This window comes from Microplitis demolitor, chromosome 9, assembly GCF_026212275.2.
Source record: "Microplitis demolitor isolate Queensland-Clemson2020A chromosome 9, iyMicDemo2.1a, whole genome shotgun sequence".
In the NCBI taxonomy this organism is placed as follows: Eukaryota; Metazoa; Arthropoda; class Insecta; order Hymenoptera; family Braconidae; genus Microplitis; species Microplitis demolitor.
In genome coordinates this window covers 14387428-14412463 of record NC_068553.1, presented here as the reverse complement: position 1 = coordinate 14412463, position 25036 = coordinate 14387428, and the positions used below count along the sequence as shown (strand labels likewise).

Here is a 25036-nt window from a genome sequence, read left to right as displayed (position 1 = left end):
AATTTCAATTGCTCAAATAATTTTGTAATTAAAAGTAAATTATTTGTAATTCGGTAGTGTCTTCTAAAATAAATTTTTTAGTTCATAGATGGGTAAAAAAATTTTTTTAAATAAAAATTTTATGATTTTTTCATTAACAAAAGAAAAAAAAATCCTAAAATTTTTTTTCTTGCATTCGAATTAATTTTCGTTTAATTCATAAATTTTTTCAAAGCTGCTTTAGAATTTCGCGGTCAATTTTCTTTTAAAAATACCTTTAGCTTGACTTAAAATATTTTTATACTATCTCAATAATTACATTTTCTGATTAAAAAAAAAAAGTTTTGAAAAATTTCGATAAAAAAAAATTAAACTCTCTCCACTTTCCCAGAACATTAATGAGTTAATTTGATTAACTTTAATTAATTAACTTTCATTTAAATATAAAGAACACGTGCTTATCAGTCGATTAATTTGCCTTTGTAAATTGACTATTTGTTTTTACTAAAACGATTATTATTAATTATTATTTTTTCATCATTTATCGGTATTTAAAAAAAAAAAACAATGTGAGAAAAAAAATTGAGATCTATTTTTTGCACCACGTGAACGGAAGAACTTGAAACCTATAGATATATCTTTATATATTGATATAAATTTATAATTTATAAATATCGCAATCTACGTACAAGCCACCGAGTTTCTTTAACCCTGGACTGGTATTTATTTTTCTTTTTATTTTTAATAATTTATAATTGCTAGTTAATTTAATTAGTTTGTTGTTGCTGTAATTAACACTTCATCTCGCGTACAAAAGATATATCAGACAAGAATATCATTATTTATTAATATTATTATTATTTTTACTTATAATTTCTTTTTTTTTAAATGCTACTCATATTTGACTGATAAAAATTTCAATTTTTTTTATTAAACTTTTCAATCTATTGTCATTATTATTGATAATTTTTTTACCTTTTATTACTTCATTAACTTATCGCTTATACGATCTTATTACTTATACCAAAATAATTATTTATTATTAAATAAATTTATACATTTATGCAACATTTAAATTATTTTAAAGTATTACAATCAGTCTCGATTTAATTAAAATTATTTAATAATAAATATTAATATAATTATTTTAATTGTGTTTATGTGCAGTGTCATCAAATAAGTATAAGTATATTAATTAATATAATTAATGTCATTAATAAGCAATCATTAGTCACTGGAAAATAATAATTATTTTTTTTTATGAAAAAAAATTGTTTTACGAAAATTTTCTTTCGCGCTTTAATTTTAAAATTTGAAAGCCGTATATTTTTTAAATAAAATAATTGACAAAAAAAATTTTGAAATATATCTCATAAAGAATTTAATATTTTACAATTTATATTGAATAAACTTTTTTATGATTCCAATACGCAATGAGTTATTATCAAAAAACAATATATAATTTTTTAAAACCTTTCCCGTTATTATTTAAAATGTTTGATGTCATATATTTTTAAAAGAAATAAATATACAAAAAAAAGTTTGAAATATTTTTCATAGAGAATTTAATTCTCTACAGTTTCTGATTAAAAATTTTTTTCACAATTTGAATACGTGATGAATTATTTCCAAAAAACTATAGATACTTTTTTTTTCAATTCTGAGTTTTTCAAGATTTAAATAAATATACAAGAGCATATTAAAAATCTTTACTAATTACTCGATAAAATTAATTATTAAATAAAAAAAAAAAATTAATTAATTTTTCCAGCGATTTTAGTTTTATTTTTTATAAATAAATAAAAATATTCCATCCATTCTATTGATTTCAGTCAAGGATGAATTAACAAAAACAAAAACAAAAAAATAAATAAATAAGCAGACAAACAATAAATATAAATATATAATACATTAATTAGCAATCGTACCAGTAAAGGGTTAAAGTTATTTTATAATTTAGCATACGCATTAATTTACGTGCTGCTATAAAGCTGACTAGAATACATTGTCATACATTAATATACACATATACACACATACATGATACACTACACGATTTACCTACCCATATATATGTATATATATGTATACAAAATGTAAGGATACATATTTGTATAATTTATGGCTGTGAATATGTAAAACGTAACATATTCTTTGGAAAAAAAAAAAAAAAAAAAACCGCACACTTATCCACATAACGTAGCACTAAGTCGACGTGAGTTTGTATTGATTAAAGCCGACTAGGATTAATGTTCCACGTATACACACACGAATTTAATACAAGTATATATTTATATTAATATATATACGTGTGTAAGATGGAAAAAGTAAAATCTTAAGAAGGATTAGTGGCTGCACCTGACAGATAACGTCTTGGATATTAAATAGACTTTGCCCAGTCAACTAAATCGTGCAGCCGGGCTGTTACCTAGGCATTCGATTCCTTTAAGTTATCAAAATACTGCATGATTTGATTGTAATCCATACCAAGATTAAGATCATCTAGGGCCGGTGTTTCTACTAGTGAAGCCATCGTTTCATTTAACTCTTGATTTGAGACTGTGGACGACGAACTGGATGAGGAAGAGCTAGATAAGTTAGACGAGAACATTGGATTCCCAACAATTGTCGCGCGTTTTATTTCGCGAGGGATTATTTCTTTAGGTTTGTCTTCGTTTACTTTTTTTAGCTCGACAAACTCCTCGTCGTCTATAGTCTGGGCCTCTTCGTTCTTTGATACGGGATTAGTGCTGGGCTTCGTGCTGTGAGTCTTTGGATGATGGTGGTGATGGTGGTGCTTTACATGCCGATGGTTTGCGTGATGATTACGATGTTGATGTTTCTTTGGTGTCTCTGGCAGGCGTGCTGTCACTCCAGTGTTTCTATGAGGTGGTACTGGCGGCTTGTAATCTTCATTGTTATTTGCTAGGTCTGTTACTCCTGCTCCTGAGGATACGGGAACTGATGCTGGTGATGTGATGCCGTGAGGTGGCAATGGTGGAGGAACGTCTTTTACCTCATTTCTGTAAAATTAAATTTTTAAATTACAATATTTTATAATTTTATGTGAAAAATTTAAATAATCAAATGTGAAAGAATGGGAAATGAAAATTTATTATTTTTATATTCGAAAATTATGATTCAATTTAATGGGTCATAATAAAAAATATGGGAAACGGTGACTTTGCGGGCCAGTCCCAAACTTTCTGCTGTTTCTTCAAGTTCTTGAGTTCGAAAACAATTTTGAGCTCTGTGGATTCAAAAAAAGTTATGTCTTGTATTGGTCTACGAAAATGAAAAATAATTTAAAAAAACAAGCAATTCTCAAATTTTTAGTTATCTAGAAAAAAAGGATTTCTTGGAGCAAGAAAATTTTTGTTTTCAATTTACAATGCAAAAAAGTTCTTGGGCCAAGTAAAAATTTTTTGCAACAAGAAATTCTTTTTTATCTGTGTGTGATTTTTTTTTTGATGAAACGCATGGATTCGGACAGAAATAAGTATAAGAAATTTATATAAAGAAATAAAGGAGTTTTGAATCAGATCAGACTGTCAAGCTATGAAATATCCGAGAATAATTACGAAAAAAATCATTTTTCAAATGTTTCGTTGACGACATTTTCTAAACTAACAATTCGATTACAATAAATGACGCAGTGATTAAAAATGATTGTAAAGACAAAAATCTAGTATAATTTTCGAACTATTCGTTAAATTACATTATGAAATAATAAAAATGAATAATTCGTAGATAGTTAGTATTGAATATTAATTTTGAAAATAATTATTTAATATTAATACTTGAATTTTTTATATTTATTTGATAAGTCAATGGTAGAAAGATTTATTAATGTTAAATAAATTATTTATTTACAGAAATGATTTTAATAAATATTTATTAACAATTAATAAATTGATTATTTGATGTGAGTTTGTTGGTTTAATAAATATTTACTAAAAGTCAATATATCTTAATTCAGACCGCTGAAAAGTTAAAGTGATATAGAAATTTAATATATGTGACTCGATAACTTCTTAATTCGAGCTAACTATGATAAATTTATCATATTTATCATAAAGTTTGTGCCCCACATGGTTCAATATTTGTTATTATGATAACATAAATAATTATTATTGGTTATTATAAAAATACAGAGTACATTATATTTCATTATCAAAATATTTGTAATTATTATAAAAATAACATTTCGATGAAAAATAGCATTTAGACCGTTTTCAGGGGTCACGTCAACCGACTTTCAATTCAATTTAATTCACGGACAAATACTGGAAACTTAAAATAAAGTAAAGGGTCTTTAGCGTTTTTTGAAACCTTTTTTTAAGGGGTGGAACGGGTCTGAGATACAACAAAAAAAACATACTTTTGGGATTTTTTTTTTAGAGTACTTTCGTTATTTAAATTCGTGACATTATTAAGCATCATTTCAAGAATATTCAGCTAAATTTTCATAAAAAAATATTAAAAAATAAGCCGGTGGTAGTAGGGAGAGACGTGTCACCTCAAAAAAAAGTCTCCATGCCGTAGGCAGGATAACTCATGATTGCTTCGTCTGAAATCAAAAAACCAAAAAGATTTCTTTAGTTCATAAGTTTATCTTAGATTTGAACGGATTTTTTTTTTTCAATAACTACTTATTTTTGAATTAAATAAAAGGAGCAATTTTTGGTAAAAATCAGAGTTTTTTTATTGCACCTTTACCAAAAATTCAAAAATGAATATTTTGTTTATTACTTTGTTCAAATCCAAGATAAGCTTATGTACTAAAGAAATCTTTTTGGTTTTTTGATTTCAGATGAGGCAGTCATGAATTATCCTGCCTACGGTATAGACTTTTTTTTGAGGTGACTCGGCTCTCCCCACTACCACTGGTTCATTTTTCAATATTTTTTTTTGAAAATTTATCAGAATATTCTTGGAATGATGCTTAATAATGTCACAAATTTTGAGAATTTTTATAAAGAAGGTACTCTAATAAAAAAAATCATAAAAATATGCTCTTTTTTTTGTATCTCAGACCCGTTTCCTCCCTAAACAGAGGCTTAAAAATTTCGTATTTAAAAAAATTCTAATTAGTCTCCGAGAAATTTTTCTGAAATTCCCATTTATTCTACGAGTACAACAAAGATAGTCCCGTTTATTTTTCTAATAATGCGAAAGAGGTCCGGTGACATTCCCCCTTAATAACATTAACTTTTTTGGGTTCAACAAAAAAAATTATTTATATCCAACTCGACAAAAATTTTTTTGAGCATTATTACCTCTGGGAAAATTAATCGATGAGTTTTGATACTATCATTTAGGTCAACAGTGAACATTCTTTACGCATGAATAGAATATATTTAATGTCATTCACTTTATTAAAGATCATTTAAAATAATGAACTAATCTTTCGGGACTTTGTTATGTGTCATATTTTTGTCTAATTGATATATATTATTCAATCATAAATTTATGGATTATGAAACTGTGGGTATTGTGTAGCGATTTATTATGTGAATATGAAGAAAGTTTAATCAAAATAAATACTACATTCGATAAATATAATATTTTTTAAACATTAATAAATATTTGTCAGGTACTAATAAATTAATATTTGCCGTAAATAAATATTTATAATATATAACATATATAATCATTGAATGTTAAAAATTTTTTCTTTTTTAATGAAATAATTTATAGGATTAATTTAAAATAAATACGTTTATTAAAAATAATAAAAACGGTATTTTTATTTCTAGTGAAGTTTAATCTGGAGTAGGGGATGCTTATTTGGTATTCGTACTAACAATATAGACTGAGGTTATTGTCATACCGACTTGTCAAATTGGTGGTTTATGTTCTAAAGTAGAGGTACCATTTTTGGTCATTGTACACGCAGAGAAAATTATGGTAACTGTTCCTAGTACGTTTATGAAATATCATCCTATACCGTTATGGTAATGATTACTTGGGATTATGGGATATAGACTCATACTTTCTGGGAAAAGTTTCCATAAGTATGGGAACAATTCCTATCATTATGGTAACAGTTTCCATATTGCATGTGAAAGAATCATGGTAATGATTACCATACTCATAGTAATAGTTCCCACAAGCAAATAGTAACCGATCCTATAATCACATTGCAATGGTTCCTAAGTGTATATGGGAATAAGCCCTATATATTATGGTAACTATTCCTATAATATTATTGTAAACATAACCATCATATTATGGTAATGGTTACCATAATATTATGGTAATGGTTACCATAATATTATGGTAATGGTTACCATAATATTATGGTAATCATTCCCATAATGTATGGAAATTATTACCATGATATTATGGTAACCGTTACCATAATATTATGGTAACGATCACCACAATATTATGGGAATAGTTACCATAATAGTATGGGAATGGTTACCATAATATCATGGTAATAATTCCCATAATATTTAGAAATTATAATAATTTTTTTTTTTTTGTAAGAAGCGTTTTTTGTGTATATTACACAATTTTAAGTATACAAAAAAAAAGCTTATTACAAAAAAAAAAAATTTATTATAATTTTTAAATACTATGGTAACAATTACCATAATGTATGGGAATTATTACCATAATATTATGGTAACCATTATCATAGTTACATAGTAACGATTACCATGATTCCATAGGAACTATTCCGATACCACATGGGAATTATACCCATAATTATAGGAATGATTACCATAATATATATGGGTGCCATTCCTATAATCAACATTTGAAAAAAACCGGTTACCATGCAGTATGGGAACCATTCCCATAATATATTGTAACTGTTACCATAATTTTCTCTCCGTGTAGGGTCAGTTTTGAATATGTAAAAAATTTTAATAAAATGATTCGTAAAATATGCGATGACAATTTTTTAAATGTGTCGGAAGATACTATTATCAGACTATAATAAAAGTTTTTTTTATACTTTTTCATTAATTGAAGTAAAGTATTAAATATTAAAAAATGGAGCAGGGACCACTCTCTAGAGGTTTCAATTATAGTATAGAAGATCGATATAAATTTCTCAATATACAGCGATTGTACAATAAGCTCACCGACTTTGAAGTTTTTTTTTTCTTATATAAAATCAATAACTTGATAGACTTCCAGAAATTTTAAAACAGATCAACTCTGATACTTACAAAACTGAACTTAGAAGTAAATTGACTGAAGAAGTAGTTGTCTGAGCAAACACAGCGTTAAGTTATGTCTCAAGATGATATTACTTAAAAATTGTAAATACTCTGACAATTTGAACTATTCAAGAGATTCTTTATGCTATTTTAACTCAGCTGATACAAATTTATTGGAATACTGGTTGTACTGTATATTTTTCATTATCAATCATTATGGGACTAGTTGTTTTTAATTTTTTTTCTCAAGTATATCTTAAAACATCTTTATTGTTTATTATTTTACTTGGTAAATTTTTAATAAAATCTTTCTATCAGTGTGTAGATTTAATAAAAATTTTTATATTTATATATATGGGCGTAGATAAGCAATAATGTGTCAACTCACTACAAATTTATTTGTGAAATTTTTGTACCAAATGATTATTTAGTAACTAAAAAATATATATTGAGTAGTTAAGCGTTAAAAAACATATTTTTAAATCATAAAATCAAAAAAATTGTGGACACAAATTAATTATCTGGGATGAAACTTTTTGTAAAATCGAGTTAATAAGTAAATAGAGTTGGAATACTATATTTCAGAGCGTTATTTATTACCTAGAATAAAAATTATAGTAACTTTGTAGATTGCTTCAAAAATAATAAATAAAATTTTCTTATTACAATTTAAAAGTTTTTTTTGTATTTAACTTTTTAAATCTTGAAAGGAAATTTTCACAAACTGGCATCATGTTGGTTGAGACATTTGCTGATCTACTTCCATATTAAAAAATTAAAATAAATAACCCACTGTTATTCTCAGCAAATAAATAAAATAACCTACGTACCCATTGCGTGTAGAAGATGTAACAGGACCATCCAAAATTTGTGTCTTAGCTGTATCATTTTTCTGCATATAATTACGTACTCTGTCACGTTTGCAGTAGGTAGTGGTATCAATTGGCGTAACAGTGACACGATTTCCGGCCGTTGGGAGTTCAATATGATTTGGATTATCAAAGCTGGTACCTAAATCACCGACATCATCGTCAACTTCACCTGCCAGTGGGTTGTTTGTCACTCGTACCTAAAATAACGTCAACAACAAAAAATAAAAATCACAAAAACAATCTAAATCTTAATTTAAATAGTAACAATAGTTTAGTGGTCGATAAATAAAATATATGTAGTACAGAACATCAGTTAAAGTCACCACTAATGACTCGTGAAGATGGGCAATATGCCAAAAATTCAACAGTCACGACATACAATTGCTTTACCCTCTATCTTTAACTTCCAGTTCAACAGTATCTGTATCTAACTATTTATATATATGTACATATGTATATATATGTACCTTTGTATAAAAGTCGATCACGAAGAAGCAATGTCTGAGTTAAAAGTTTAAATACCTGTTGAGGAGCACAAGCAGCTCGTTCAAGTGTTGCCCTACCAAGCCATACCCAATCATGTGCATTGGTCGTCGACTCACGAGGTCTACGAGCTGATGCCAATTGTTGGCTGGCTGCCGCAGCTCGTGCTCTGACAGCTCCTAACATTGGGATGCTTGGTAATGGTGAATCCGATTGATGGGGTTTGAATTTACTGGCGTATACGACGCATGAAATTACGAACACGAGAATAGCAAATCCAAATGCTGCTAGTAGAACATACATTCCTATTTCTAAAGGTGTCATGTGGCTGGCATTGTGATGACGTACTCCTACACCACCTACGCCACCTAAAGAATTAATCAATTGCAAGTTATTGATTATTGATTTTTGATATAAAGGATATAAAATTATTTATTTAACTTTTAGTTTATAAATAAATAAGTCAACGAATCAATGAATGAATGAATAAATTGGTAGTTACCAATGAGTATGTCATGTAAATCAGGAGCAACCTCGCGTCCTGTTTTTCGTTCGCGGTGGTGGTGAGAGGAGCCACCTTGAACCATACCCCCACCGTCGTTCTGGACGAATTCCGGTCGATGCGGAAGGTCGCTAGACGCAAAATCAACCTCAACGTTCGCCGTCGCAGTAGCCAATGCTTGAGCACCACCTTGTCCGTTGTTATTTGTCCTTGATCCTTTAGCTCTCCTGCCGGAGTTCGCTCCTGACATCCTGCATGCCTCTGCTAACTGCAGAGTTACTCTCAGCAGATCTCCGTGACCTTCTCCGACTGCTATCACTCGCGGATGGTGCGATGCGACCATCGGTGCGAATGCCACTACCTCGGGGTCTAAACTCTCTACCGTCAGATGATAATCACTTACGGCTATTTCTCGCAATGGAGTTTTCATTGAATCGGAGAATTCTATATCTATATCTAGAAGTCCTTCCTGAAAGTAATAAATTAAATTATCGATAAATTTAATGCAGCCATAACATGATATAAATTCAATTTTACAAGATAAAAAATACCCAGTACCCAATCACTTTTCGTCGGAGTAATGGGCCATTAGCTTAAAAAAAAATACAAGCACGATTTTTAATTTTCATACAAATTTATCAAGATTTTGAGTAACAAATAAGTTCAAGTAAATATTATGGAAATATTTCATTATTATTAATTTTTTAAAATAAATAAATCAAATGCATCAGTGGCGGATCATGAAAAAATACTCGGTACTAGCATTCGATTGAAAATATCCCGAATGTCGATCAGAGAATCATATATACTTTAATTATGATCGCTATAATAATATAACAATAATAATGCACTTTGATGTCAATAATTAATTATTTATATCCCTTGGGGTGGTTGTTAAAAATTAAATTTTCTTAGGCGCCCCATAAAAAGCTTCTTTTTAGTGAAAAAATACGTGGGGAATTCGGTTTTTTTTTTAAGTTAAAAGAACACGTGCCTCAGGAAAATTGTAGGATCAATATTGTAAGAACTTAAATTTTTGACAAAAAAGTTCATATTCCATTTTTTTATTAAATGTGTATTTTTGAAGATATTTTAAAAAAACTTTTTTAAATCCAAGTACCCATGGTTTCCTACATGGGTTCTTTTATAAATCCATACTTTCTTATATGGATTCCTATGGGTTCCCATGCAATCTCACATGGATTTTGTTGATAGGGTTTACAGCAGCTTAAAATTTTTTACAGTGTTTAAAATTTTTTATACAGTTCAACATCCGACTAATTAAGCCTAGACTAGATCAGTTAATTTGGAAGAGTAAACAATAAAATAAAACATTTAATCAATTTTAATATCTCAGACAAATCAACAAAGAGTATTATCAATTCGTTTGTAGTTTACAGACTAAAATTTATCTGCGAAATGTTAAAACACATAAAGTTTTTACTTCTTCCAAAAATACACGACATAAAAAATGCACGTCTACGCTCGCTGTTTGAAATGATTATTTAAACGCATTTAAATTTCTTAACATATATTTAATTACTCAATATGCTGGATTTAAATTCAAATATAGCTCTTTCATTAATAATAAATTTTTCAACTACGGTTTATTATATGACAATTACATAAATATATTTAGTAGGTCATATTCAGGTGTTGGGTTTGTTGCCGTAACTGGGGTTAAATTTTTTATGGGTCATTAGAAACAAAAAAAAATTTTTGGCACTTTAATATTTAGAAACAAAGCTAACAAAATATTAAAAATAAATTAATGATATATTTTATACACAAAGTAGGGGAGACCGAGCTGCTACGGCCCCTTGGGGCACGGCGACCCCCTTAAAAATTTAGTAAAAATCTTTTTTTTCATTTTCGGTCAAATTATGATACCAATAAAGTTTTAAAGATATTTTAGGCTGATCTGTGATATCTGAGGCATTAAGGACCACTTGAAAAAAAATTTGCTACAGGAAAATTATTTTTTTTTCTAAACTAAAATGAATTTGAAAAATTTATAGATTAAAGCTCTTTTAGGGCAATAGATTATATTGTGGTTAAAATCAAAAAATAAAAATTTCAATATAATTGGTTATATCAGCTAAATAAATTTTTTTTAATAAACTTTAATTACATGGGATGTCAAAAGTACGGAAATAGCCTACTTGTGCTTAAAATCTTTTTTTTTCAATAAAAAAAAATTTTTTTTTAAGCTTTCTTTGGAGAGGGGCTATCATGCCCCATAAATTTTTTTTTTGAGTTTTGGTAAAATCTTAATGGATTTGCTTAAGAAAAGACCAAATTAGGTTGACCTATAAATTAAAAGCCATAAAAAATAATTACCAACTTAAGGTGGCCGTCATGCCCCGGTCTCCCCTATATTGTAAACATTTTTTGAATAAAAAGATTATTTCTTAAGCTTTAATTTTCTCTTTTTCCATTTCTCTACGTCAATTCTTTAATTTACTAAATGAGCAAAAATGACTGCTTGAAAATTAAAGATTTTTTTTTTATTTTCAGATAAAAAAAAAGTTGACTTCATTATCATCAAGGCATTAAATTAGAGTCTTAAGCTTTAAAATGCCTTTTTTCTCATTTCGTTACGATAATTCTAACCCGAGTTACAGGTTCTCAAGCTCACTAATTTATTTCCAATAACAAAGTAATCCTAAATTTATATCCCTAATTAAATACAAATAAATTAAATAAATGAGTTTAAGCAACTTTACTAATGTTGTTTGACATTCTCTCACTTATCTCTACTCTTCGGTCTAGACACTAAGTCAACTCACAATAAAAACCGATAAACCAACTCGTAAAAAAAGAAAAATAAAGTAAACAACTTTAGCATGAAACATTACCTGATACTGAGCAGTTAGACGTCTAGTGACAGATGTTTCAGCGACATATCCATTCTCAATGGCAGTATCCGGACTAATAGTCAATTGAAGACCCGATACAACTTTAACGGATAACCGGGCAATAGACACCCGATCATTACCCACGCGTATCTCTTTGGCGCCAATGACACGTCCAGTAATAGGCGACAGTACTTGGACCTCAGTCCTGCCTACCCCTCGTCCCTGGACAATTCGATCCTGCAGCAGAGTTGCAATACGCGGGTCCGAAACACGAACTAGTCCAACAACTAGATCCGTGACCCTAAGCCACGTGCGTCTGTTAACGAAATACGACTCACGTCCGCTGTCATGTCCGGCCGCCAGAAACCGTGCATGCACTTCGACGGGGCTCTGTTGAAAACGTAAACGGCATGCCGTGGAAGTTTGCAATGAACGATCGATTGAATTAACCACGTCCCATCTATCATCGCGAAATCTTTCAACTTCAATGTCATCAATCTCTTCTTCGTTGTCTTCCTCTTCTTCGTCTTCATTATCATGATTAATAGTCTCATCATCATCATTATCCATTGTATCTAGTCCCGAGACACTTGTTCGTCTTCGTCTACGTCTTTTATTATTGTTATTTTTATTGTTGCTATTGATGTTAAGGGAAGTTATGTCAGTTTGATTTAAGCTTCTTTTATTTTTTTGTACTGGATGACCCTCTGGTACTTTCCATCCTTTTATTTGACTTAGACGTGAGTCAGTAACAGTTACTTCGAGCGGAAATTCCGGCATCCAGACTGTGAATCGTGCTAATCCAGTATATGTACCATATTTAACTAACACTGATGCATTACTTGATCCTCGTATTTCAGAACCGTCTACGTAGACGCTGCTGCATGATGATGAAACCTAGATATGTCAAAAACACAACATTTAATTAATTTTCTTACTGCATAAAGAGGATGAGAAGTTTTAGTTTAAGTTTCTGTTGGAATTATGATGATGATAGCAGGGGTGATTGTGGTGGTGGTGGTGGTGAATAGAAAGAGGAATTTAAAATACTGTTTTTTAAAGAGATTTACTTGTATTCTCACTTGCCTTGAGTACACTTTCATCCTCGGAGTGGCAGGATGACTGCAGTGTTACGTCGGCAACTGTTCCCGCTTGGCTGACGATGAAAACCTTCATCGCTTGGGATACTTGACGACCGGTTAGCACTGCGGTATTCATAACTTCCCAATTCTGTGTACGTATTACAGAATTTATTCATTAAAGTACTCTGTTAGGTTGAATTACATTATATTTTATATAACTTAAAATTTTTATGGTATAGATATTACATGAGGGTATGAAATAAATTTAAGTGACATTAAATGTATCTAGATCTTTAAAAAGTCGGACAGTAAAGTGGAAATGAACAAATTTAAATAAGGGAATTGTTCATTATTTATTAACGACTAGTTTTTAATAGCGACTGCTGAACAATATTGTGTTCAGTTTATAAATAAAATGGGTCACTCAATAACTTTTTATTGGCGGTATTCATTTAAAGTGTTTAATTGTTACGCTGTACTTTAATCAATAAGTAATTTCGAAAGCCAATTTATAGATTTTTTAAATTAAAAAAAAAATTTCTTGTGGAATTTTTAATAAATTTAGACGAAAATTTGACAAATATTTTGGCTACAAGCGAATGTCTGCAGTTGGAATAGTTTTTAAGTATAAATTTTTTTAATTTAAAGAAAAAAATTATTTTAAAAAGTTAGATAATTTCTTTAAACTGTAGGTAAACATTGATTTTCATTTTGCTTAGGAGAAATTCCTATGTCGGCATAGCAAATTTTGCTTCATCAACAAGGGAAATTTTACTAGGGAAAAATGAAAATATAACGACAATTTATGGAAATTTTACCCACATATTATAGGAATATCTTCCATATTACTATAGGAAAAATTTCAATGTAGACATGTAAAAATTCCCTTTTTAATATTGCTGCAATTCCTATATTGACATGGGTATTTTTACTATGTCACCATAGGAATTTTTCCCATGTTACTAGAGTAATTTCTTCTATATCGACATAGGAATTTTTCTTAGGTTGACAAGGAAAAAGTTCCTCTGTTAACATAGTAAATATTCCTACGTTGACGTAGTAAAAATACCCATGTTGGCATAGGGATAATTTTCATGTCAACATAGAAAAAAATGCTATGTTGCATGGAAAAGTCCACAAGAAGCTAAAACCAACAAATTCTGATTATTTTGGTCATTATTATCATTTAGGCTTTAAAGTGATAAAATAGAGATGTGTGAAAATTTTAAGATTTACAAAAATAGAGTTTCAAAGTTTTCGAGATCATTTTGTGTAATTTAATTAAAATTTTTTTGTAGCACCTACCAATGAACAAATATTTTTATAAATTTAATTAATATAAACATGTACGTAAAAGTCAATTACATCGTATTTCCGATAGTATTTAATGATCAATTTAATTAATTAATTTTAATTTACTTAATAAATTACATAAAAAAAACATCCGTTTACAAATACACCGAAAGAAAATTCTAGCAAAATTTACGATGTTAATATCGTAATCGTGGACTAGACTTTTATTAGCGTAAATTTTAAAATATCTTATTTCAAAATTTACTATATGGGTTATATCTTTTACTTTTTAGCATCGTAATTTTAACAAGGATTTTTAGGATTAAAAATTACTTTAAAAATTACAATTTAATATCGTAAAAAAAAAAAGAAATAAAAATTACAATTCAAAAACTATATTTATTCCTATATTTATCTTTCTATGTACTTTTGAATAAAATTAAATATTACAGTGCTGCCTCCATTACAATACGATGTAAGCTCGAAAAATTACGATAATTTAACGTAATTTTTAAATATTAACTGCATATCCGCAAGAGGCGCTCCCATGACTTATGAATGTATATTCAAATCGTTTATATGGACCTTAAAAATAAGTAAAAAAGTCCTCGGTGGCCGAGTGGTCCAAGGCGTCCGACACTTAGCACTCGAAAAGACTTGGCTTCGAATCCAACATCCGGACGAGTATTATTTTATTCTTTAATTTAAAGTTTCTCTTCAAATTTTACGATATTCACATCGTAATTTATACTAAAGAGCTTAAGACTTGGTATTATTTGTCTGAAGTATTAGTTCTTAAATGAAATTTCCAACGCTACATCATAAAAATTACGATTTTGAAAGTCTAGTCCACCACTACAATAATCAATAGGACAAATTACGATATTTTTATCGTAAATTTTGCTAGAAATTTCTTTCCGTGTATTTCATCTTTACATACATGGGAATAATTTCCATGTTAACATGGGAAATTTTCCCATGTTGACATTGAGGAATTTCTTATGTCATTAAAAGAATTCCAGCAATAATAACACAGGAATTTTTTCAATGCTTACATAGGAATTTTTTCTATGTTAACATGGGAAAAATTCCTATCTTAACATTGGGATTGCTTCTATATTACATAGTTATTTTTCCAATGTTGGTATAGGAAAATTTATATTGTCAATGTAGAAATCATTACACTGTAACAAATCAAAATTTGCTATGTGACATAGTTACACTTCACATATTGACATAGTAAAATTTACAACGCCAACAAAGGAATTTTTCCCAAACGAAGCTGGAAACATTCCCATTTTTTTCTCTCCATGAATCAAAACTTTAGTGACATTTTGTTTCACTTTATTCCAAGTATTTATAAATTAAAAATATATAAAATTATACAATATCAGTGGGGGTAATTGCCTCTGAATAGTGTGTACACATAAAAGTTTACGTAGCAAAGAATAAAACAGCAAGTTGATTTAATCAAAAACTAAAACCAGTATCTTAGTATAATACCAGGAGTTATTCCTCACTATAGCTACAGAAAGATCATCAACTAAGAAGTATAAGAGAATGAGACTTGTTAATGAGTTTTCCTTCTCAAGACCAATATCATTTAAAGATCACACAACTTTATTTAATTAACAATTAACAAATTATTAATAAACTATTTTATTTTGTTCAACAAAACATAAACGAGATTACTAAAACCCAATAAACGCAATTTAGTTTATTATTATTATCATTAGTTGTTTTTTTTTAATTTGTTATATTTATTCAATTTCTTCACTTTTCACTTTATACATTTCCTTTTTTTTTTTTTTTTTTTTTTTTTGACTTGCCAAGTAAATAAAGTACGAGCAAAGTCGGCGCTTCAATAACTCCATAGATAGACTTTGAATAAGCCTTAAGATTCACACAATTTCCTTTACTTCTTTCATTTCATTTTTATTTATTTTATCTACTTGCGTTTCTCTACATATACTTTTAAAGCCTTGTACAATTGCTATTGTACAGTCATTGGTATTTGAAAGATTCAACAGCAAAAAAAAAAATATTAAATTCACTATTATTTACACAGCTTTGCAATCTTCCGGTATATACATTACTGTTTCTTGTATTCTTCTACATTAACAAAAATGAAACCAGAATTTGCTTTTTTTTTTTTTTTATTATTCTTGTTGTTATTTTGTTTAGCTCTGTATTAAGCCCGTGACAATATTTTTTGCTTACATTAGCATTAATTAACTTAATTGTTGCTTGTAGAATTAAAAAAAAAAATACTAATTATAATAAGTATAAAAGGAAGATTATTTGAAGACTATGATTCACGTGGAATGTATTATATTTAGCGATGCTTTATATAACATAGATATAAATAAAAAAATATTTATGGTAATAATAAGAAACGTCTGGCCTAGATTTTATATTAACACAAAGAACTGGATTTTCATTGAGGAAATCGCACAAAGAAATAGAGTAGTACAGCTGCCAGAAACTCAATGCTCGACTAATGAAGCTTTTCAAATGTGTCAAAGATGGACTTAAAAATAAATAAAAAAGAAAAGTTACTGTTTCTACATTTTTAATTTACCAGAAATTAATTACTTTTTTTGATAAAGAATGGAAAATATTTTGAGAAGAAAAATTAAAATTTTTTTTATTACACTGTAAAAAGAGTGGTGTTAAAAATGTACTCAACTTAACACCACGCGGTGTTTAAATGAAATAACACCGGTGTAGGCGGTGTTGAATCGGTGTAAAAAAAAAATTCCAAGGATAGAAATTAGAAGAAAAACATGTATTACACGGAGATAAATTTATGGTAACAATTACCATATATCATGGGAATAGTTCCCATAATGCATGGTAACCGGTTGTTTGAAATATCGATTAAAGGAACGACACCCATATATATTATAGTGACGGTTACCATAACATTATGGTAATAATTCCCATACATTATGTTAACGTTTACCTTATTATAATGGGAACGATTACCATAACATTATGGGAATAGTTACCATAATATATAGGATTTATTCCCATATGCACTTAGGAACCATTACAATATGGTTATAGGATTAGGTCCTATTTGCTTATGGAAACTATTCCTATGAGTATGGTAGTCATTACCACAATTCTTTCACAAGTGATATGGAAACTGTTACCATAATGATGGGGATTGTTCCCATACTTATGGGAACTTTCCCCAGAAAGTATGGGCCTACATCCCATAATCCTAAGTAATCATTACCATAACGATATCGAATGATATTTCATAAACGTACTAGGAACGGTTACCATAAATTTCTCTCAGTGTATGCATATAAAAAAATATAAAAATTTAATAAATATTTTCTAGAGGAAATTTCAATTTTGCTGTATACTTATTTAAATAATTATTTATGGTATACGTAATTTATTTATAAATTAAACAGTTGTACGCCCACTTTTTCAATCACCAATAATTAATTAATTTATAAAAACACTGACTAACTGTAGTGATCGAGTAAGAAAAAATATTCACAAAGTAAAATATTTTCAACACCGAAAAATATTTTAACACCGGTAAAGAATATTTACACCGTCGGAGGTGTTATTTTAAGATCGCTTTCGGTGTTGAAATCTAGCACGGAAAATTTTAACACCCATACCGCCTGGATTTACTCCAATTTTTTTTTACAGTGTACGAACACAATTAAAAACTGTTTTTTTTCGATTTTCAAGGATAATTGTCATGGGAATTTAACTGAAATAATTAGTTTTACATGAATATTGAATTTTTATATAATTACAAAAATGAAAGCATAATTTTTAATGGAAAAATAATAAGACTTTTGAAAATACGTAGAATAAATGGAATAAAATCATGCAATGGAATGCATTCCAATTTTAATTGCTAAGGTAAAAGACCCTGTTGTTGACCATGACCCTGTTTCTGGCCTTTTCAACTTTTTTCTAACTTATTTAAAAAACTATAACTTTAATAAGAAAATCGATTTTTTTTTAATTTATAATAATCTTTTTTGAGCCTAATTAATGACAATTTAAAAATCATAGAAATTATTAACTGAATAAAAAAAATGTTTTAGTCATAAGTGGCTGAGAAAGCCATTTTTTAAGTGTAGTCTAAACAATCGACGTTAAAAGGTGCGACAATTAAATCTGTGCACTAATTATCATGTCAGTAAAAAAAATTTAATTGAAAATGTATGGATAGATCAATATTTAAATAAAATTTATTTTAATATACGTATGAAACATATTAACAAGAGTTTTGTTGCTAAAATTTGAAGGTCAATAACTAGGCTCAATTTTAAAGGTGTGATGAAGTTGTTGAGCCTCAAACTCTAACCTACTACGAACGAAGTAATCTATTTAATTACATGTCTGTGAAATGTAAAAATAACAATTTTCATAATTTTATTAAATTTTTTTTCAATATTTTTTATAATACAGATATAAATTGACATTTAATATTTATTTTTATAAATAAAAGATCATATTTAGATTTTGAAAGTATATTTTTGGAGTGATGAATTGGAGGAAAAAAAACTAAACCAAAATAGTTTTAACAAATGATTCTAATTTTTTCATTTCTGTAGTGTTTTATAGCATGATTAATTATTTATATTTTAAATATTACAAAAAACGATGTAATTGTTATAAAAAATATTTAATTTATTTATCTAAACAACAATTTTAGTTTATTCAAACTTAGTAAGTATTTCATAATCATGGTTTAATGCGAGGGTCAGAAACTGCGACCTGAAGAATTCTGACGGTCAAAAACTGGGTCACTAAAAGTCCATTTTTTAAACCTCAATTTAAATTATTAATTAATTCAAATAATTATTTTACGCACAAGACTTTATTTGACAAATCCTAAACTAGTTGATAAAATTTTTTTTTTTCTCATTAAGTTAAATCTTACATTAAGTATTATAGTATAACCTCAACCAGCACTCTTAAAAGGTCAGAAACTGGGCCCCTTACATTATGATATTTATCACTTTAAAATTTAAAGTAAGGCAAAAATAAAGTATATAAATAAGTTAATTTATACCCTATTAAAAAAATCCATATGGAAATCCAGTCTAGATTTCTATGTGGACGTTTTTGGATGGATTCCCATGAGCTTTCCTATAGGAATCAGCAAAGATCTCGGTATAGATTTTGACATTGGTTTCTATGAAAATCGACACCACGCCAAATCCTTATGGGAATCTTGTATGTAATTTTTGGCTAAAAAGTATTCTGCCAATAGAATATTAATCTGTTCTTTTTTTGATATCCGCGTATCAATAGACGATAGACATAGAAATCCGGATACCCCAGATTCTATAGAAATTACTTATAAAGAAACCCAGATTCCTATATGAATTTCCCATAAAGAAATCCAAGTTCCTATCTCGAGTTTCTGCATGGGAATCCAGGTACCCATAGTTTCCTACATAGGAATCCCGAGACCCATGATTTTCTACATGGATTTTTACATAAATCCATTCACTCTTATATTAATTTCTGATTAAGAAAAATGATTTGCTCCATATCTATATATTAGTAAATTCAAATTGTTTTATATCATTTCAAATTGTTTTGAATTATTCCAAATCATTTTTCTTAATTAGGGATTCCAATGAATTCTTACACAAATCCATACTTTCCTACATGGATTTTTATGGGTTCCTATACAATCTCATATGGATTTTTTTGGTAGAGTAATCATATTTATATTTGATAGTATTGATTGATGCAACTTTTTAATTTCAAGTATCTGATTAAAATTTAAAGGAAAATTTTTAACAGTAAAAAGGTTTTTTTTTTATTCGTAATGTTTGTAAAATTAGTTTCGATAACTGGGCGTTTTTTTTTTTTTGTTTTTTTTGTTTTTTTTTTTTTTTATATTAAAAAACACAAAAAATTGAGTAATGTAAAAATCATTGTGCAGGAAGAAATTGATAAAATTTTTGGAAAAAACGAATTCATAAAATTATTTCGTGTAGGAAATTTTGAAGGCTATTTAAAATTTAAATATTAAATTTTAATAAAATAGATATGCTTAAAAGAGTTTTAAAAATTTATTATGAGTTAAAACAAAAGTCTATAATTTAGTACTTTCTAATTCATAAAAAAAAGTGAACGAGAAGTCAGGTTCCGATTTATTAAATTTAGAAATTGCCATTAATTCTCAAGTGATTATTACACAACAGCCTAGTACTTAATCAGTGTATAATTAATAATTATTAATTACTTTATGTAAATTAAACAAAATATAAATTAAAAGTTCACATTTCCAGTAAATTTCCGGTGTTTAAATTTCCTCTGATTTATTTTATTTTTGTATTATGTAAATTTTTTTAGTCAGCAATTATCGTATAAATCTTGTGAAAAATGAGTATGCAGTATAAAAAAAGGTAAATAAAAATAAATAGACGTGTGTGAAGTGTAATTTAACACGATTATAGAATGGTGATGTTAGTTGGAATGCGAAGCCCAAAATTGAAACAATTCAAATGAATAGGATGGGAATAAAGTGAAATGAGTGGGTTGTGGGCAGGTGCGTTGTTCGACGTGAGTACACCTGTCACCCTTTTTGCATATAACAAGTCCACACACAATATATATGTATATTTACATGTATATGTATATATATTTGTTGCTTGAGTGTGAGTGTAGAGAAAGAGAATGAGAGAGGATGTAGTAAATGTTGTGGAGAGAGTAGAGAGCGAGTGGACCTCGAGTTACTGGGCACTGTGGTTAGGTCAATTATACTGTCTGTGTAATTCTTGATTATGGTAGCGTACTGCTAGTTATACATATATGTAGTTTTGTCTATATAGTTGTATATATATATATATATATATATATATATATATATATATATATATATATATATAGATATATATTAGATTGTAGACCGAAGGATAGTAGCGAGATATAATTTATATCCTGGTACCAAAGCTACATCGAAACATGAATTACGATCGTTAAAATTCGCGGTTACAACTCATCTACAATCAGATTAAACTTTTTCTGTTGTTGTTATTTTGTTAAGTCGATTATGACTGATTTTCGTTATTATCATTTTATATATTTAATAGGAAATATAGGTGAAGTAGACATTTTTGATAAAAAAAAAAATCAGGTATAGAAGTAGAATTTTTTGTTGATTGGAATATTTTGAAATAGACATTTTTGAAATAATTACCCGATTCTGACCGTCTTTAAACTGGATCAAGCTGATTATCAAAAAGAAGTCGATAAAATTTTATTAAGATCCAATAAAAATTATGTGTACTATCATCATATATATACATAATGATTCTAAAGTTAGCTGACATTTAATAATTTTTGGATATTTTTAAAAACGATAAATTATGAAAAAAAAAAACATTTAAAAAAATTGCACCTATAGATTTTTTGATTTTCCACAAGTGTATTTTTTTTTTTTTTTTTTTTTTACAACAAATGCAATATTTAAATTTCTATGAAATCCGAATAACATTTTTTTTTTGTTTTATAACTAAAATTTTGATGAAAATTATTTTTCAATATTCAATGCCCTACACTGTTACAAAAATTGCTTGAATTTTCAAAACATTGTATATAACGCAATAAACACATACATTTGTACTTAAAATTTCATTACTAATTTCATATAGAATTTAAAATACATGTTTTTGAATTTTCAAATCAACACTTTGGATTTTCAAATACTTCGTTTTGAATTTTTAAATACCATTTTTTTAATATTCAAATACTTTGTTTTTAATTTTCAAACACTTTCTTTTTAATTTTCAAATAGATGTATTTGAAAATCTTAACTGTTTATTTGAAAATTCAAAAGCTTGTATTCTAAATTCTATACGATCGTTACAAAGAAATTTCAAACACAACTGTATGCATACTTATTGCGTTATATACAATGTTTTGAAAATTCAAACAATTTTTTTAACAGTTCATGGTTACATGGAAATTAAAGACTATTAGGTATATAAAGTAACAAAATGTTTATTGATAAAACTACTTTAAAACTATATTATGCTTATTAGCAATATGCTATATCACGTTTAATACTGTATACTGTCAATGATGTTCAGTTCAGTCACAAATTTTATTTAATTTATATTATCGAGGAAATGAAAACTAAACAACAATAAAGTCTGATGTACACCGCTCATATTACTCAAATTTATTATATATTTAACTAATTAGTATTAATAGACAAAATCCTTGATTACTGAACGCGCAGCACGTCACGCGTAGAAATTTCATATATAAGTATTTGAATTTCCAAATAAGTATTATGAAATTTCAAATGGAATTATTAAAATTCAATGTGTCTTAGAATTTTCAATACTTGCTTTGAAAATTTAAAAAACAAGTATAAATTTTAAGTACGTTTATTAAAATTCATATTCTTTTTCTTAGTTTTAAATACCAGCTTGATTATTAAATTACGTACATTAAATTTGAAGCTTTTTTTATTGAAAATACAATTCAAATATCTATTTATGAAAATTCAATTCCTTTTATATTGTAATTTTCAAATTATTTTTTACAGTGTAATATCTTAGAGCTTTAAAAATTTTAATCAAATTTGCGTCTAAAATAAAAAATCAATTAGTTTTATAAAAATAAATTTTAAAAAATCCATAAAAAAAATGATCAAATTACTTAGTAATTTAAATACTTGGAGTTAATCCGAGCATTCCTAGTTCTCAAATTACTGAAATCAGATTCAGCTTTTCGTCGACGTTCCACAAATGTTCTAGCCCATTTCACCGAGGCAATAGATACTCTACTACTAAAGTTACGTCTAGTCGTCCACGCCTTAGACACCTAAAACTTAGATCCCTGAGGCGGAGACTAATTAACTTAAATTTAATTGTAAACTACCTGTATAGTACCAAGACCAAATCATACAATACATTATTAAATACTAATTTATAGCACAAAGTACATGAATATAATTTATCCCTTAATAATTCACTTAATTCATCAGCGTACAAGTACTTTCTAACAATTAGCCCTCTCACCCTTCAAATTAATTTCACAATTAATTTATAAATTTGAAAAATAAACGTAATAATTAAACATTTACACGGAAAAAAACAGAATATTAAAAATTAATAAATAATAATAAAAAGTGGAATCTGTTATCAATAATTAGTACTATTATGTACTTAATGCAAAGTAGTTTACTAATTTTTGTAGATTCCGAAAAACTACTATCAATTATTTGAAAAAGTAAGTAAATATTATTACTTTTAGGTATAATAAATAACTTATTAGTGAATATTAATTAATTTATGACAAACATATATTAAAAAGTAATGATTGGTCAAATTAAGAATTGCTATCTTAGATACTGACTTTTCCAGCCGAAAAGTTGCAAAAGTTACAAACTTTTATTTTATAAATTCGATATTACTGATCAATAATTAGCTTAAAATATCATTTATTCATCATTATAAATTAATTTACAATATACATAAATCGAATAAGTGGTAAATAATAAAATGAAAAATTAGTATACTAGATACTGATTTTGTTGCTCATAAAAATACCGAAAACTTTTAACTCTTATTTTATAAATTCTATCCCATTGATTAATAATTAAGATAAAATGTTATTTATTCGTTATTATAAATTAATTTATTATATACATAAATCAAATGAGTGGTAAACTTAAAAAATTTTTCTAAGTTTATTTGAATAGTAATGAAGAACTGTAGATAACAATTTATCGATTCTGTTTCATATTAATTTTAATATACGAAATTACAAATTTTGCTCTTCTGTGTGTATCAAATTTTAATATAAATAATAGCCATTTTGTAATATATAATGATCCTGGTTTGATATTAGTATACAAGTATACTAATTTTGAATCAAAAATAAACTACAAACTATTAAAATTTTGAGCATCATTTTTTCCGTGTGCACAAATGTAGCAAATTTTATTTTATTATTGATCGAATTAAAAATAATAATCAATAATATTACCTTAGAAATAGGTAAAACAGCTTGAATATCATCCTTCTGAATTTCCAATCGTGCGCTGAATTTCCTCTTCTCAATATGATGATGATGATGGTGATGCTGTTGCTGTAGTTGCTGTTGACGCTGCAATTGCATCTGTTCAGAAGATCCGGTACGTGTTTGCATAGTAAGATCCTCTTCATCTCCTTCCAATGTATAACGTACACTCCACATGATTCTCCCATCATCCCAGCTGCTGCTACCATCTCCTTCCTCACTTGCCTCCAGCAGCATCGTCATTATTTCCTCAGCAGATCTGCTTTAGTTTAATTATATTACAAAACAAAAAAATAACTTTGTAATTATCTTCATTATACAATAATTAACAGAATAAATAAATAATAAAATAACGTACACATTTGTTGGCTCAGTCGTTATTTCAAGATCATCACGTCTACGTTTAACAGTAAACGTCGCAGCTGTATTTTTTCCATTTATATCAGAGGTTAATATCCAATTAGGGCTACTTGAAGATGCATCTAATATTCTCACGCCTGATTTAGCTCGTGCTCTGGATTTAAATTATTTTAAAATAAATATATAATATAATCGATCAGTATCTCAGTAACTTAGTACTTTATTGGAAGCATATATATTTATAGTTATAAATAAATAAACCGGAAATTTAGTACTAAAACATTATAATTAATTATTAACGCAACATGGAAATATTTTAAATATGGACTTAAGTACATCAATCTAGCTATCAATTATAATTAAAATTGAATTGGAACACGATGAGAATATATAT

The 25036-nt window shown here is 27.6% G+C and overlaps 1 protein-coding gene across 1 annotated transcript in view; it reads right to left on the bottom strand.

The window, feature by feature from the left end:
- Positions 1-2209: 2209 nt before the first annotated feature.
- The window catches only part of LOC103568611 (transmembrane protein 132E), an 85453-nt gene continuing 62626 nt past the window's right edge, over positions 2210-25036 (bottom strand). Inside the window, exons 3-10 of the mRNA XM_053741766.1 lie at positions 24641-24796; positions 24250-24544; positions 12959-13102; positions 11873-12769; positions 9015-9483; positions 8552-8880; positions 7988-8226; positions 2210-3002 (exon numbers count right to left, since the gene is read on the bottom strand). Of these exons, the coding sequence (XP_053597741.1) occupies positions 2408-3002; positions 7988-8226; positions 8552-8880; positions 9015-9483; positions 11873-12769; positions 12959-13102; positions 24250-24544; positions 24641-24796 (3124 nt within the window). The 3' untranslated portion in view covers positions 2210-2407. The remainder of the gene's footprint in view (positions 3003-7987; positions 8227-8551; positions 8881-9014; positions 9484-11872; positions 12770-12958; positions 13103-24249; positions 24545-24640; positions 24797-25036) is intronic.